This window comes from Sinocyclocheilus rhinocerous, unplaced genomic scaffold (assembly GCF_001515625.1).
Source record: "Sinocyclocheilus rhinocerous isolate Xijiao unplaced genomic scaffold, SAMN03320098_v1.1 scaffold153, whole genome shotgun sequence".
NCBI classification, from domain to species: Eukaryota; Metazoa; Chordata; class Actinopteri; order Cypriniformes; family Cyprinidae; genus Sinocyclocheilus; species Sinocyclocheilus rhinocerous.
Window position 1 is genome coordinate 3868625 of NW_015660878.1, and position 16191 is coordinate 3884815.

The 16191-nt window shown below is 35.1% G+C and overlaps 1 protein-coding gene across 2 annotated transcripts in view; it reads right to left on the reverse strand.

Moving 5' to 3' along the window:
• The window catches only part of LOC107725618 (phenylalanine-4-hydroxylase), a 19454-nt gene extending 3516 nt beyond the window's left edge, over positions 1 to 15938 (reverse strand). The window contains exons 1-10 of one of the 2 annotated variants that reach the window (XM_016534943.1): positions 2966 to 3286; positions 2012 to 2189; positions 1833 to 1921; positions 1635 to 1702; positions 1428 to 1478; positions 1155 to 1300; positions 926 to 1061; positions 763 to 832; positions 530 to 586; positions 170 to 265 (exon numbers count right to left, since the gene is read on the reverse strand). In XM_016534943.1, the coding sequence (XP_016390429.1) occupies positions 170 to 265; positions 530 to 586; positions 763 to 832; positions 926 to 1061; positions 1155 to 1300; positions 1428 to 1478; positions 1635 to 1702; positions 1833 to 1921; positions 2012 to 2189; positions 2966 to 3196 (1122 nt within the window). In that variant the 5' untranslated portion in view covers positions 3197 to 3286. Of the gene's footprint in view, positions 1 to 169; positions 266 to 529; positions 587 to 762; positions 833 to 925; positions 1062 to 1154; positions 1301 to 1427; positions 1479 to 1634; positions 1703 to 1832; positions 1922 to 2011; positions 2190 to 2965; positions 3287 to 6148; positions 6285 to 6421; positions 6619 to 8173; positions 8242 to 8700; positions 8790 to 10685; positions 10870 to 14440; positions 14558 to 15729 lie in introns of those variants that run through there. The other variant, XM_016534944.1, reaches the window with a different exon arrangement.
• Positions 15939 to 16191: the final 253 nt, after the last annotated feature.

The following is a 16191-nucleotide window of genomic DNA, read 5'->3' on the forward strand; positions in this document are numbered from 1 at the left end:
AAAAAAAAAGATACAATCCAATTAATTTCAAATAAATGCAGTTATTTGTTTATATTCATCACAGAATTCTAAAAATCATGGTTTCCTCAAAAATATTAAGTATAGCACAACTGTTTTCAACATCGATAATAATAAGAAATGTTTCATGAGCGCCAGTTTTTTTTCTTACCAAAAGTTCTCCGTATGAGGACAGTAGTCCAGCCCCATAGGCCTTCACTGTTCCATTTTGCTTACAGAGACCAAACTCCACTGTAAACCAGTATAGCTGTGTGAAATTTAGAGATGTTTTGTTAGGCTACACATACTAACATGTACAGTATAGTACATACATACTGTGAGCATAAATGGTTTACAGGATGACAGAATACAGAATGACAGATTTTTATAAATAATGGCATTTTAACCTTTTTTTTTTTTGGACTTTGTAATATGAATGAAACAACACAAGGGGGCACTAAAGACTTGCTTTAATGCATTAAGCTTCAGTGAAGTATTCTCCAGCTGAATATTTCCATTAGGATGTACTCACTGTGGACAGTTTCTCAATATCTTCATCTGATGCTCCAAGCGAGGCAAGTCCAATCTCCTGCAGTGTAAAATGTTCAGTGTCAAATGCAAAGTGTCTCAGTATTTCACTACATGGAAAAACCTTGATTGACCATTTAAATAAGATCTATCTGTATTAAAATAGCATGCATTTTGAATGGTAGTTTCCCACTTTAACCGTTAATTTCAAGCTGATTATGTGGCATAAATACATACCTGTGAAAACTGAGCAAATTCTTTGTCTGCAAGCATGGGAATATGCCCAAGTAGCTCATGGCAGCAGTCCCTTTTTAAAGTAAAATACAGTCAAAATATTAATATTGTGCAATAAAAAGTTGCCAAATCCAAAAAAAATTCTGTTTTGTGTCTTTATACGTACGGTTCAGGGGAATGCATGGGAGCTGAAGGGTGACGAATGTACTGGGTACACTGGAACACCCGGAACGCTAGACTGGCTAGGAAGTCCCGAGCAGAAAGCAGCCCTGCCACTGGCCGTAACTGAAAACCTGTCCTCTCTGATCAAGAGCACACACAGGCACAGAACATAGTTAAAGTCAGTGTAAATTTGCACATTTTGCACACACAGTGCAAAACACAGACCTGTTTACCTTTAAGAAATGCAGACACGTCTCCTAGCTGAGGGATCTTGTCCTCTCCATACAAACATTCACTCTCCAGCTGACCGAGGGCTTCTAGAAACTGTCTGCAGGCGTGAGTGGGGTACAGACCGTTTAGAGTCCTGTAGACCTCCCTCCTGCCTCATCACAAAAAGAGCTCTTAGAATCACGCGGCCGCACTAGTCTTCTCTAAACATTTGATATGCAAATACTGACATTTAGTTGACAGCAATCAAACTCAATAAAATAACTGGGAAAACCTACCAAGTGGCAATCTCTTCTGGAGTGTATTCCACTACAAGTAAAGGGTCACCACTACAATGACAAAAGAAAGATAATTTTTTGCCTAAAATATATTTTCTATAGAAAAAAAATCTCTGATTAGAAATGCATATTTTACAACAACAACAACAACAACAATAATTGTTGTTGTTGTTGTTATTTGAGATGAATTAATATCATGTGACTTACTGCTTATAGTTGAAAGCCAGTTCAGAAATTATTCCTCTTCGTTTTCTGTATTCTGGATCACTGAATCCCTAAATAATACTAGCGTTCATGTCACTGATGTAACAAATGATCTGAATAATGCAAGTAGAACTAAGATTATAAAATTTTGAATGTAAATAATGTCCTATTTTAAGAAAAGCATCACTGTTTTTCACTTACAGGGTGATCCTGGTCCAGATCAGGGTCATATTTTGTTATCAGATGATTGCATTTATCTAGGTCAGAAATCTTCTTTGGAAACCAAGGAACTGTGTTAAAATTAAATTAAAGGAACATTATAAAATAGTTGAAAAGAAATGTCTGCTGTATATGTAATATGGAACAAATAAATCACCTACTCTTTTCTTCTTGCACTATTCTCACATCATCTGCAACTCGTTTTAAGGAGTTGATGAAGATGTCAGTGTCGGAGCAGTGCACTTCACACCTCATGAAGAACTCCAGATCATCTCCACCGCTTTTCTTAGACTTCCTGCTTGGTCGACTCTCTAAATGGAGGAGTTTGGCTTCAAAAGTCTAAGTAGCAAAAACAATTTTTATTATGTTTTCATCACAAAACATTATTTATGGCACCTGCAGTGAAAAAGACATGAACATAATGCATAAAGAGCCGCCAAATTTGACACAACTAAAACAGCAGCACATGGTCTATGTTTTTAGTGTTGTTGTTAGCCTGTTTTATGTGTTTGTTTCCAGATTTATTTGCCAAAAATATGTTGTTTTTGTTTGCTATTTTGAAATAAATTTAGGACGGGGTGGTAATGGGAGATAATTATTCTGTGCAAATATATTTGGTTACCACAATAAATTCATGCACAGATTTAAATTGCCCATTTTTCTGTTGGTGTCACATTTGTAACAACAGCTCTCATTGTAGTTGACATTAATTAACACAGTTTAGGTAATAACATTTTGAATACCTTAATTTGCAGCAAAATAAATATAGTAAGGTACTCTGGGGAAAAAATGGTATAGAAATAAGTTTCACTCAGTCAGAAATTGCTAGTAAATTTCCCAAACAATTAAAAAGATAAAAGGCACAGGTTAATTAAAGGCTGAATTAAATGTAAAATTTTAAAGCAAAAAGAATAAAATGGTAATTTCTTGTAAATCGTAATGTAGGGCCTAGCTACTGTTTCCCTACACAGTCTATAAACTAAGTATACGTTTAGGACAATAATAATAATAATAAAAGGAAAAAAGGGGAAAACACGATACAGACCTTGAAACAAAATGGCACCACAACTGTAGGCTAATTTATGAATGAAAATGACCAAAGTAAAAGCACATACCTCAAAGACTTTGCCAGCCTTGAAGAAGCCTGCGTTCTTCTCATATCTGAGAGAAAAGAGGATGTTGAGAGGGACTTTGCCGCTCTTCTCCTCCTCAGACACGAAGCTGTCCCCGCAGCGCGAGGGCCCCGGAGATGACGAGCCGCTCTCTCTGTCGCGCCGCGCTTCCTCGATCAGACTGCGCTTTCTGCCGCTCAGCGGAATAGTCTGCACTATACTGTCCGTCTTCATTGATTCTTAGGGGGAAAATAGGCCACTATATCTAAAATAAATATATCCAATTAATCTTTGAGTTGACACCAAATAAGGAGTCCAACTCTGTCTAAATGAGGAGAAAACTCTTTTGTTCACTGTGGGGCCAAAGCCCTGCAATTTATATACAGACGCGCTGGACTTTATGTAAATGTGTTGCGTAAATGCAAGTCTAATTTTAAGCTGAGATGCGTCATGAGTTTGTGTTTTTCTTTTCCAGGCACCAAATAAGAGCCGTGACACGTGACATTTCACAGGTGCTTCACAGCCAAAAGCGACAAGTTACATAAGCTAAATGCTAGTTTTTGTGAAAGGTCAGCACTAAATGAGTCTTTATTGGAAATATATAAATAAATAACAAGTATTCTTTGTTTTTAGGGGCGTAAATTATACAAAAAAAACGGCATTGAGATTGTGCTGCTCTCCATGGTACTGAAACCGACTTCTTCTGCACGCATGCTGTTCACTTGTAAATGCAATAAATAAATAATAACAACAACAATAATAATAATAAATTAATATACTTTAATTATATATTTATTATATTATTATTATTATAGAAATAAAAATGGAAACTTTAAAAAATATAATAATAGTTTTAATAATAACAATCTTTATTGATTTTTTTGAAGTACATGTGACAATGCATGCATAACAGCTCAGTCTTCAGTACACTAACAGATAAATGATATATGCAGTAGGCTATGTTAAATTGCATTCACAGTCAAGCAAAACTTATAACTACAAATAATACATAATATATAAACGTATTTCAATAATTAAGTGTGTAATGCAGTGTAATGTAATGCAGAATATGAACGCATGTTTTAAACAAAAGCAATTTAATAATGAAAATAATTCGTCTCCCAAATGCATTGGCTCAACACATGGTTTCAACAAGCCTTTGATCCCGTGATTCATTGATTGCGGCTCGTTTGGGAAAATTACAGCAACATTGTGCGACAACAAGTAGCAACAGCTGAAGCAAATGGTGGACGGTAGGCAATCTGTATATTTGTACGATTAAACTACTGAGAAAAGTACAACACATAATATATAAAATAACAAATATTGCGGCAGCGGGCCTCATAATGCCCCAAGCTTTTTCTTATTTACATGCGATTTGTTTTGCATAGGTATTTTTTCCGTGTTATTTCGTTATATGTCATTTAAATACGTAGTGACTAAATATATTTGAACTAGCAAAATGTGTCTATAAATATGTTCTACATGCAATACATAAGGTCTAATTTAATATTTAATATCATGCTCTCTCTATCACAGCTTGATTAGAAAAAGTATGTTGTATATGAGCCTAAAAAGCAATACAGACGATGCTTATTTAGCGTCTTTGATTTTCTAGCATTTCTTCTTCATTTTCCTTGAAAATCTTCCACCATCGTTTCACTCCATCTTTCGCAGGGCAGTGCACAGGATTGAGATCTCACCTAGGAAGAAAAAAAAACAACATACATTTGTGATCCATATGGGATTAAATAAACACGTACACATTATATCTGCAGGTCGACAAAACGACAAAAAAATGTGCAATTCATAAAACGGCTTGTTTAGTCACTAATCATAAGATACATTGATAATGCACTGTATTAAAAAATGTGTCAAATTGAAACTGTGCAGTTGGTACCTCAGGGAGTTACTATACATTTTCCAACTCAGTAAAGTTAAAAACTAAAATGTAATTGCTGTAAAAAGTAAAACCACGACCTGAATTTCATCATGGGTGAAGAAAATTGAGTTAAAACTCTGAACTCTGAATTTCATTATAAAATAAAAATGAGTAGAAATTACTACAAGCGAAATAAATGGAAACAAAGTATTAAATAATGTATTAAATAATGCTAAAACAGTTTTACAGTGCTGATCTGACCATTAAAAATAATTTGAGTGGGAATGATTTTATTCAATTTGACTTAAACAATATTATTTGACTTGTACCATTTCATTTCTTTGTAACCACAAAAAGTACATTTTAGGTTACCTGACTTTTTACAGTGTACTTTTCCAAATCCTTAATATAACCCTCAAATGCTCCTTCTTGTTGTCTTTACTTTCAGTAGAGAATTCTCCTGATTTTTGTTCTGAAAATCCTGATTTTTCATTCTTAATTCTTGTATAATAGGGGAAATTCAGTTTAAGTGCTACATTGTACTGAAGACACACCGCTGATGTTGTCGGCCAGGTTCTTCAGCTGCTGTGTGTTGTCCAGCATCTCGATTCTCTGTGTGTAGGCATTATAGCGCACAGAGAAAGGTCTGGGAATGGTGGAAGCAAATTTCCTGTAAAAACAAAATGAAAAAGAATATATAACTGGAAAAATGCTGAGGGAAGGGCCGATTTAAGAGATGGTTTAATTGCAGTCACTTTACCTGACTTTTTCTTTGGCGTCCTCGAAACTTTCAGCCACAAAGTAAACTGGCTGGAACTCTGTAATGGGATACTGCTGCAGGCAGGTCTTCTCTGGCTCGAAGGGCAGAAGTTTAGGCTTGTCCGTCAAACAGTACTGCAAGACATTAGAATAACATCTCATTTTCAGTCTGTTTTCCACTTCAGCCATGCTTTTGTGCATCAGTGACATGCTTCTGCTTTTCACTCCACTAATGACACAATAAACTCAATTGGGCTGCTAACTCCTTTTCTAAAAGCTCAAAGCAAAAAGCCAGTTTACTTTGTTGGGTTAGAGCACAGGGCATGAATCAGAAGGAAGCATTCTGAGAGGTACCACATACCTGCAGTTCGCCAAAAGAATGGGTCAGCAAACAGTGGGACATGACCTAGCAGCTCATGACAGATGTCCCTGAGGAAACAAATCCACATTTATTTTTTCCTTTGATCACTTTTCACAGTTATGAAATATATTTGTGCCATTTATTTCAAACAAAGCTGTAATAACTTCTTGGTCTGTATACTCACGGTTCAGGTGTGTACATGGGTTTGGAGCTATGGCGAATGTACTGTGTCGAGTGAAACACTCGGAAGGCGAGACCAGCTAAGAAGTCACGCGAGGAGAGGAGACCGGCCACAGGACGCAGACGGAAACCTGTGCATGCTGAGAAATCAAGAAAGGGTGAGATATGTAGTGTAGAAGTGAAACACTAGTTTTCTTTTCTTTTTTTAATTACATACTAAAGCTTCATTTTTACATCCCCTTCACCTGACTGTATTTGAGTTTAAACCAGCTCTTACACTGCAGGTAGCGTGAGATGTCTTCTAGCTGCGGGATGTTGTCCTCACGGTACCCACAGTACTTCTCCAGCAGTGGAAATACACGGTTGTGTTCACGACAGGCATGCGTCGTGTACAGAGTCTTCAGCTCTCGAAAAACTGTTCCCCATGTGGCCTTCTCTTCAGCCGTGTATTCAACATGTGGAATAATCTGTCCACTAACAGAGGAGAGGGATGCTTAGTTCATTTTTAGGACACAATGTATTCAAATACATTTGTCTAAACAGTATACAACAAACCTAACAAACTTGATTTTGAGATATACTTTGCTTGAAGAGCATACTTGTGCTATATTTCTTTAAAATAAATTCCACTATGATATTTTGTTTTATAATGCAAATTCATTTACACTACCAATTTATTTTTAAAAGTTTTTATAAAATAATCATAAAAAAAAAATTTAAAATGCTTTTCTTTTTTTTAAATTGTCTTTTACTCTCCAAAGCTACATTTTCTGTATTTGATCAAACATACAGTGAAACAGTAATATTGCGAAGCATTATTGCAATTTAAAAGAACTTAACTATTTTAAAAAGTAATTTATTCCTGTGATGGCAAAGCAGAATTTTCAGCAGTCATTATTGGAGTCTTCAGTGCCACATGGTCCTTCAGAAATCATTTTAAAATGCTGATTTACTGCTCAAGAAACATTGTTGTGCTGCATAATATTTTTGTGGAAACTATGATACACTACCATTAAAAAAGTTTATGGTAAGTATATAAATATTAACATAAATATTAAGCATCAATATGTGTTTTCAAAATTGATAGTAATAAGAATTATTAATAAATGAGAAACAATAATAACTGATAACAACTGAGCACCAAACCAACATATTAGAACAATTTCTGAAGGAACACGTGACACTGAAGACTGGAGTAAAGGCTTTGGCATCACAGGAATAAATTACATTTTAAAATAGTTTAGTTCTTTTAAATTGTTATAATATTTCACAATATTGCTGTTTTTACTGTATTTATATATATCTTAAATATTCAACCTTTTGACCAGTATAGTGAATACTATTTTATGTGGCCTAAAGGGATATTTCACCCAAAAATAAAAACTCTGATAATTTACTCACCTAAAATTGTCTTAGTGTTTTGTTGTTCTGCTGTTTTGGACCCCATTGACTTTCATAGTATGAATAAAAATGGTTGAAACATTTTTCAAAATATCTTCTTTTGTGTTCCACTGAATAAATAACATCATACAGGTTGGAGCGACATCAGGATCAGTAAATAATGACAGAATTTGCAGTTTTCTGTAAACTTCCCCTTTAAGTATACAAACACTATTTGGGTCCCATTGTATTTTTATACCCAGACCATCCTAAAACAGGGGTGATTAATGACACTAAGCATATACTCTATAGCCTGTACGTCATATCTATGTCATATCAGTGATGAGTGGCGTTATTATTGATGGAGCGTGTATGTAAATGTGTGCTTCCTCAGGGGGCGTAGCATTCAACGCTCCTTGCCCTTTGTAGTGGCCGTGTGAATAATGCATCTCAATTATGATGACAAAGCTCCCGGCGCTCCGGACTGCGCTGGGACCCTGTAATTTAGCCCTTTTGTTAGGCAGCAGGAGTAATTTTCCATAGAAAGCACAACAAAACAACAGGGAAAGCGCTAGAGGTGGGGACGATCCCTGTAGCCCATGGGAAAGTGCATGGGGGAGAAAGAGAAAACAGTGAGGGTAATAGTTACTGTCTGTAGTTGTAGGCAATGTCAGCAAATTCCTTCCTTCTGGCGCGGTACACGGGGTCCGTAAAGCCCTGTGAATGACAGCGATGTTAGAGTGTGAAAGAAAGTGGATCTACGGCTAGTTCTGATCTCTCAGTAGCCTTTGACAGTGTTACTCAGTCTCATGGAGGAGACTCATTCAAATGAAGCCTTTGTAGAGTGTTTGCTGCTCATGATGAATGCATTTCAGTTTAATGACGGCTGGAAAGGGGCAATTATTTATAATTACAGGGGCTCAATTAAAGAGATGACATCAATTTGAGAGCCCCCGCCCCTTTCCATTAGAATAGAGAGTGATGCAGATTCTGACTGTGGGCTTTTAGTGTCGCATGGACCAACTACGCATCTTTCAAAATACACCCACACACACGCATGCGTTTGAAATAAAAATGAAGAAGTTTCCTCTCACGCTCACACTTTCGCTCTCGTCTCTGATCATACAGACGGTCACTTCAAAAACAGACACAACACACACACACATAGTGTCTTACAGGATGGTCTGCATCCAGCTCGGACCCGTAACTGAGAATCTGATTGGCAAAACGATCCAAGTCCTGGATGTCATTGGGGAACCATGGAACTTTTGATGAGAGGGAAAGAAGGAGAAATGTTTATGGTCAATGATTGAATAATTAATTACATAATCCATACAATTTAAGCTCTGTTGACAGCATTATTTGACATGGTGTGTCTATCCTTGTAAAAAAAAATTATATACAGAAATAATAATAATATACTAAACAGAAATAATATACAGAATGTAATGTTTTCAGACACATAATTGCATTTTAATTAAATGAAAATCTATTATAGTTCAAATTTATATAAAATGCAATTAGTATTTTTTGACCCATTTAAGTAGGACTAAAAGTGATAATGTATCTTTATATGAAATTTCATAATTACTTCTATTTAAAATATGGTTAAAGTGTACTAGTGAATGTATTGACAACCATTTATGCTAAACTAAAATACACTTAATTTAAAATATACTTAATGCATATGTAATTTCTTTTAAATGTATTTGTATTTAAATATATTTGTAATTACACATGTGTAAATATGAAGATGCAATTTAGCACATTTAAAATATTTAAATTGTAACTTTTAATGTAATACTATAATGTAACGTACATTTAATGCAATAACACACGACAGTTAAAATTATTATCAAGTAATCTACTTTACATGTGCTTTAGTATGCTAGTCAACACATTAAAATAAGTGTACTTTTTAAAATATACAACAAAAGATTTTAAAAAGTACTTTGAAGTAAAACTTTTAATTTGACATTATTATAAAATACACATTTCAAAAGAATACTTACTGATGAAAGTATTCTCTCTTTATGTACAAATAGGTGGCCTTTTATTTCAATAATATTACATTATCTGCAAGTACAATTTTTTTAATATATACTTTTAAGATTTGAATACGCTACAAGTGCACACTCATTACAATTAAATGCACTTTTTTCACAAGGGTATAGTAATGCACGTACAGTGTAAATCTGTGGGGCAATGCATTTCATAAGAATAAATGATAACTTTTTAGACAACTTTACAACTCAAATAACACATTTCTGAATATAAGAAATTATATAAGTGCTTTAACAACAAACAAAAAAACCCCTCCTCTTTTAAACCTTCCAGAATTACTTGACCCTTAGATTTATATTGAAAGGATTTGCGAGTTTCCTGATTTAAATTTCAATGAGATCTATAGTGTTTCCATTCTCTTTATTAAATTGAGAGTAATGTACTAAGTTCTAAATATGTGAACTTGTTAATATCGAATGCTGTGGTTGCTAACGCTGGCATGCTAACAGAGATGGATGACACAGTAGTAAACAGAAAGCATTGTGTGGCGAATGAGCCAGAGGGTGACAACGCAGTCCTGGCTATGAGGCTAAATCTTGCTCTACAGCAGCTAGATTTATGACAGTTAAGCTCTTTGGAGGTCCAGCCATCAGTACAGAGTTCAGCAACCAGCCTGGGGCGGTCTGAACAAAAGGCCAAGAACTGAAGACCCTGACTGGTTTTCCTCATCGGCCATAAATATCCATAAATGTCCATTGCTCTGTGTTTTCTTATTATATAAGGGGGAAAAATGTAATGGGGTCTGTTGGTCTGTCAGTCTTTGTACTGAACTTTGACCCCCACCCTGCTGAACTGACTCTTGAATAGAAACAAGACATTTCAGTCTATCTCTATGAGTCTGTTTGTCCTCAAAAACTAAACTAATGTAATTCTGGAAACAACCATAAGAGAGGCAGAGTGCAAAGGCCTTTGTCCTCCATCTCCACAATGACATTTATGAACGATTACAGCATGTGTTTTATTTCTGTTCTTCATATTCTATACCATCCTATTCTCGCTCTCTTGTTGTGTTTCTGTCTGACCTTGAAATGCTGTAGCAGCTATTTATTTCTTTTCTCATAGGGAGTGATGAGTTATTCATCAGACTGTTGTCTCACCTGTGTCTTTCTGTTTGTTGCGAGACAGCTCATGAACTTGGCCACTGATCTGTGTGCGCAGACCATCAACAACTTCATCTAGAGCTTTAGAGGAGGCCTGATCCACACTGACGAAGAACTCATATTGTTCTTTGTTGTCACGTGATGGACGGGACTCGATGTGGGTCAGGTTAATGCCTTTGTCCTGCAAAGTACATACATATAACATGCATGCACACAATGCTATATTATATTACATAACTTACAATTATTCAATACTATATATTACAAGTTATTTATATATTAGTGAGAGATATATACACATTATTTTTTAAGTAAAAACTGTACTATCTATCTATCTATCTATCTATATATAGGATATTTGTGACCCTGGACCACAAAACCAGTAATAAGGGTCAGTTTATAGTTTCCACTGATGTATGGATTCTAGGACAATTTTTGGCCGAGATACAACTATTTGAAAATCTGGAATCTGAGGGTGAAAAAAATCATCTTTAAAGTTCTCCAAATGAAGTCCTTATCAATGCATATTACTAATCAAAAATTAAGTTTTTATATATTTACGGTAGGAAATGTACAAAATATCTTCATGGAACATGATTTTTACTTAATATCCTAATGATTTTTGGCATAAAAGAAAAATCGATAATTTTGACCCATACAATGTATTTTTGGCTATTGCTACAAATAAACCTGTGCGACTTAAGTTTTGTGGTCCAGGATAACATTTAGAGTAAATAAAGCAAATATTTATTTACCATAACTTTATAACTTTAAGAGAGTTTTTTATATATATTTATTGCTCTTTTAGTATGTTTGAAAATCTGAAAATAACAGCAGTTTAGCTTTCAACATAAGTTTGATGTTTAGATAGTATATGCATAATATGCATCACAGTGAATAAACACTAGGTGGCACTCCAGGCCAGTCCTTCTAAAAAAAGAAATAAAAAAAATTCAATAATAATATACAGCACTGTAGAGAAAACTGCATCCCAGACTGAGTGATTCACTTTAATAACACTTTAATAAAAGTGTTATTAAAGTGTTATAAAATTTCACAAACCACTTTAATAAAGAGATTTTACCATTAATTAAAAGATGTGTAAGATGTATCATGAACATGACATGATTAAGAGCATTTGATAGGCTCCTATGTGTGGTCCTCTCATTTCTAATTAAAGTAGCATTTAATAAATTATTGTAGTGCATCAGTAACCACATTCACATTGTGGCAGCAACTGAGAATCACATGTGCAGTTTTTCTTCAGCCAATAGGAGAGTGGGTGTTTTTGCATATTTATGTTCAAATTGCACTGTTCCAGCCAAAGCATGCTTGTATTTAAGTGTTTTTACACACAAAGAGGGAGGACACCCATTGCTGTTTGCTATAGGCCTGTAGAGGAGGCGGATGGGGTTTACAATGCCTTAGACCTTCTCTGGTCCTTTTTCAACATTTTCCCTCTCTGTCCATGTGGTGCTGATTGAGTCCATATGGATATGTATCCTTTAACATTCAAAAAACAACACAGCAGAGAATTACTGCATTATTTTTCTGCATGCTTGCCATTTTTTGCAGCGCTGGGTTGATATAATTGTGTTCAGAGTGTCAACGGGTTCAGTCAGAACAGTCAATGTTTCTGTCAAGTGTCTGCTGCATATGTTTTTTATATGTATAATGCTACAAAGCCCCTGTTAATCTTTGGTCCAGTTGATAATATGTGCTTGTCTATTTGTTTATTTCTGGTTTGCATTTTATACTGTCCTGACAAGGTATTAATCATATTAACTAATTGCATTATATTAATTATTAATTAATTAATGTTCTATTTAAATTGTATTAATCATGAATAAATAATCAGATATGCTGTTGGAGCTGGATAGCTAATTCAGAATAATAGCCCTTATTCATTATAACTATAATCATCAATTATAGTTGCTTTCAGTCTTTCATAAAGCATCTTTTCCCCTAATAGTAAACATTCAGTGTGGGTTGCAGGAAATTGCTTTGAATTAGGTTCAAATTAAGCTGGAAAGTGTGTGCGGGGTATCCGGGGTCAGGGGTGGAGTGGGGGGTGTTTTAAAGGGGGTGGAGTAGGATGGTAAGGCAGAGCCAATCAGAATCCACAGGCTGAGCTTTTATCTTTATAGTGGCATTAGGGGGTGCATGGTTGGCACACATCCATTAATGACTTGCACGAAAGCACCAGAGATTTTAGGCTCATTAGTTTGGTTGGAGGTTTCAGGTTGCAGAGTTTCAGGAAAGCACAGCATATATTGATCTGCAACATGTTGTGCTTATGTAATAATTTCCATATAATCAGTAAATGAAACCTGTCATCTACTTGGGAGCACGTTTCATTGCACGGAGGCAGTAGAAAAGTCAACATCCAGAAACAAAATATACTGAACTTTGATACAAGAACTTTGGAGATGATTCAAGAAATCTTGGCATTATACAAGACATGTGCACTGTGTGCATGTCTACAAAATCCTTTCATCTCAAAGCACTATTCTGCTTGATATTATTGATTTTTCTATATGCTTGCCAAGAACAGGTCACAATGTTGTTTTTTCAGTGGCTTTAAGCTTTGGCTCGCCCTTTTTAGTTTATTTACATTTACTGAATTCATACCAAAAAGGAAATTATACAAAACAAAACTTCAGGGTCAGTAAGATGCATTTCATGTATTTTTGCCAAGGCTGCATTTATTTAATCAAAAACACAGTACAGTAATATTGTGAAATAGTATTGTAATTTATTTATAATAACTATTTTCAATTATAATATATTTTACAATTGTATTATTTTCTATGATGACAAAGCTGGATTTTCATCAACTGTTATCCCAGTCTTCACTGTTACATGATCATTCAGAAATCAAATAATTTGCTAAGTCAGTGCTCAAGAAACCTTTTTTATTATTATCACAGTTGAAAATAGTTGAAAATTTTAATAAATTGTGGAATCCATAATACATAGTTTTTTCCCGGATTCTTTTATAATTGGAACAGCTTTATAAATTACTTTAATTTTTTCAATAATTTATTGCAACCTTGCTGAATAAAAGTATACATTTCTTTCCATTTTTTTCCCAATGAAGCTCCCTCTCCTGAGGTATTATCTTACAGCATTCATACCTCAGTTTAAATTAATATGCCATGTTTTCATAGCTGACAGAAGCTTTAATGTGCATTTAGATTTTTTTTTCTTGTTCTGGCACATAGTGGCACAAAAGCACCTTTAAGGACAAGTTCATTGATTTTCACCCAGCTTTGTGTTGTAACAATGCTGCTAGTATATGTATATGAAAAATGTGTATTATTGTACCAGCATATTGTACTGCATATTGTAACAGTACAAAGCTGGTTGAAAATCTCTCTCTCTATATACATACATACATGCATATATATATATATATATATATATATATATATTGCTGTGTGGCAAACATTTCTTTGCTGTTTTATCAACTGAGGCAGGTCACAAATTTCATTAATTCTGCTGAAGTTGCATCATGTGCACAGCATTACATAATCCCCCGCAAATACGTCCTGTTCAGTGTTTTGCATTTCTACAAATGTCCCACTATCATCCGCTGTCCTTGACCCTCACGTTTTGGCTTTAGATAAATGCAAGTGTATATTAGAGAGAGAAGGAGAAACAGCGAAAAATGGACAGACGTACAACCATACAAAGAGACACTGAAAAGGGACAAATTATGCAATTCAAATGTTTTGTGTCAAGACACTAACCTCAAATAGTCTTAGAGCTTTTACAAGAGCGCCAACTTCCTGCTTCAGAGAGAAGATGCAGGACACCACTCCTGTTTTGTTTAACGGTTCTTCCAGGTAGGATGAGGTCAGAGAGCCCTGTTAAACCAACAAATGTCGAGACACTCAAACAGTTGCACTCATCATCATAAACATGCATGAAATGAGTGCAGAGCCGTCATTTAAAATGGAATTTTAAGGGCTTTGCACTTGTTTTATTTAATCAGTGTCCACATTTCTTTCTTTGGTCTTGGTTCTTTGGTCTTGAAATGAACATTAGTTAATCTTTTCCCATAGTGCCAAGGGTCCCTGAATGACCCATCTCAGCTTGTGAATCCAATCACTGCATGTATTTTTTTAAGGATGCAACTCTCTCTGTTACACATTAGCAAACGTATACCACCGATAACTAACTTTCAAGGCAAGTACGTAGTTGCCCACTATGGAAATTAATTTAAATATAAATGCCCATAAATCACTAAATGCTCATATATTGCACCAAACTCAATAATATCAGCAGGTTTGTGTAGGTTTAGGGTTCTAATAAATAGCATTAACTTGGTGTAAAAGCCATTGCGAGATCTTAATGTAGCTTCAAAAGTGTGTGTGTGTGTGTGTTTGTGTGTGTGAGACTGAGCAGAAGGACTTTGAAACTCATGACTAAAGTCACACTCACATTCCTATGAACCTACATTCCTGTGAGTCAGGTGTTAGTATCATAATGTTCACCCCTATTTTTCCATAATACTTTTTAAGGAACAAAAAGTAATATAAAATATACCTCAGGAGGACATCCAAAATATAAAAGTAAAAAAGTCAACAATTATTGTATTATTGCCCTCTTTTTATAAGCATCATATCAATATTTCTGTTCGCATACAATTACATCAGTTTTAACAAATTAGCCTAACTGTTCACTGGAGCCTTTCAGCTGATGCTATACTGCCTCAGCCTTCGTTTTGTGGTCTGGAAAGAAATGTCCAGTTAGGTCTAACTATAATAAGAATGAGCTGGGTTGTCATTGACCAATTTTAGGTCCACACAGAATTTTCATTTGGACTTTTCTGCATTAGCTACATTGGCCCATCCAAGTCTAATTTACACACTAAACGTCTGCATGTCTTTGTTCTTGTTATGTCTAATGTTGGGGAAATGCTATAAAATTACATGCTTTAAACATGTAATATGATAAAAAAAAGTATAAATTGCATAATTGTAAATTAAATATATTGTAATATAATGACAATCATTTTAGAGTGAAGTTTGTTCACCTTCCTCTCCAGATCCCCGTTCATCTGTCTGAGACCTGCGTCCATTCTTGCTCCAGTCCTCAGGTGATGTGGATTTGCTGGGTGCTTCTGTGCACTTTGTGCTACCCATCCAAAACTCCAGGCATTTAAAAGTACCACGTGACACCACACCCCCTGAAACGTCCCGTGTGCATGTCACGCGACGAGATGCCCATAAACCCCTGGGATATTTGGAAGCTACCACCACAGCGCATCTGGTTTGTGTTGTCCGGTAAGAAAGAGTTTGCAGGGGGAGTTTTGGGTGAGAATGGAGTTCAAAGTCAGCATTTCGTAACGATTACTTAGCCGTTTTGTTTTTCTTCTTACTTGATGTAATAGTTTTATTAGTAAATTAGTAAAATAGCTTATTTAATCATTTTTTAAGTAGAAGGGATTGAGTGTTCAAAATTGGAAAAACATGCAGGATCCCGTTATAAATAATCA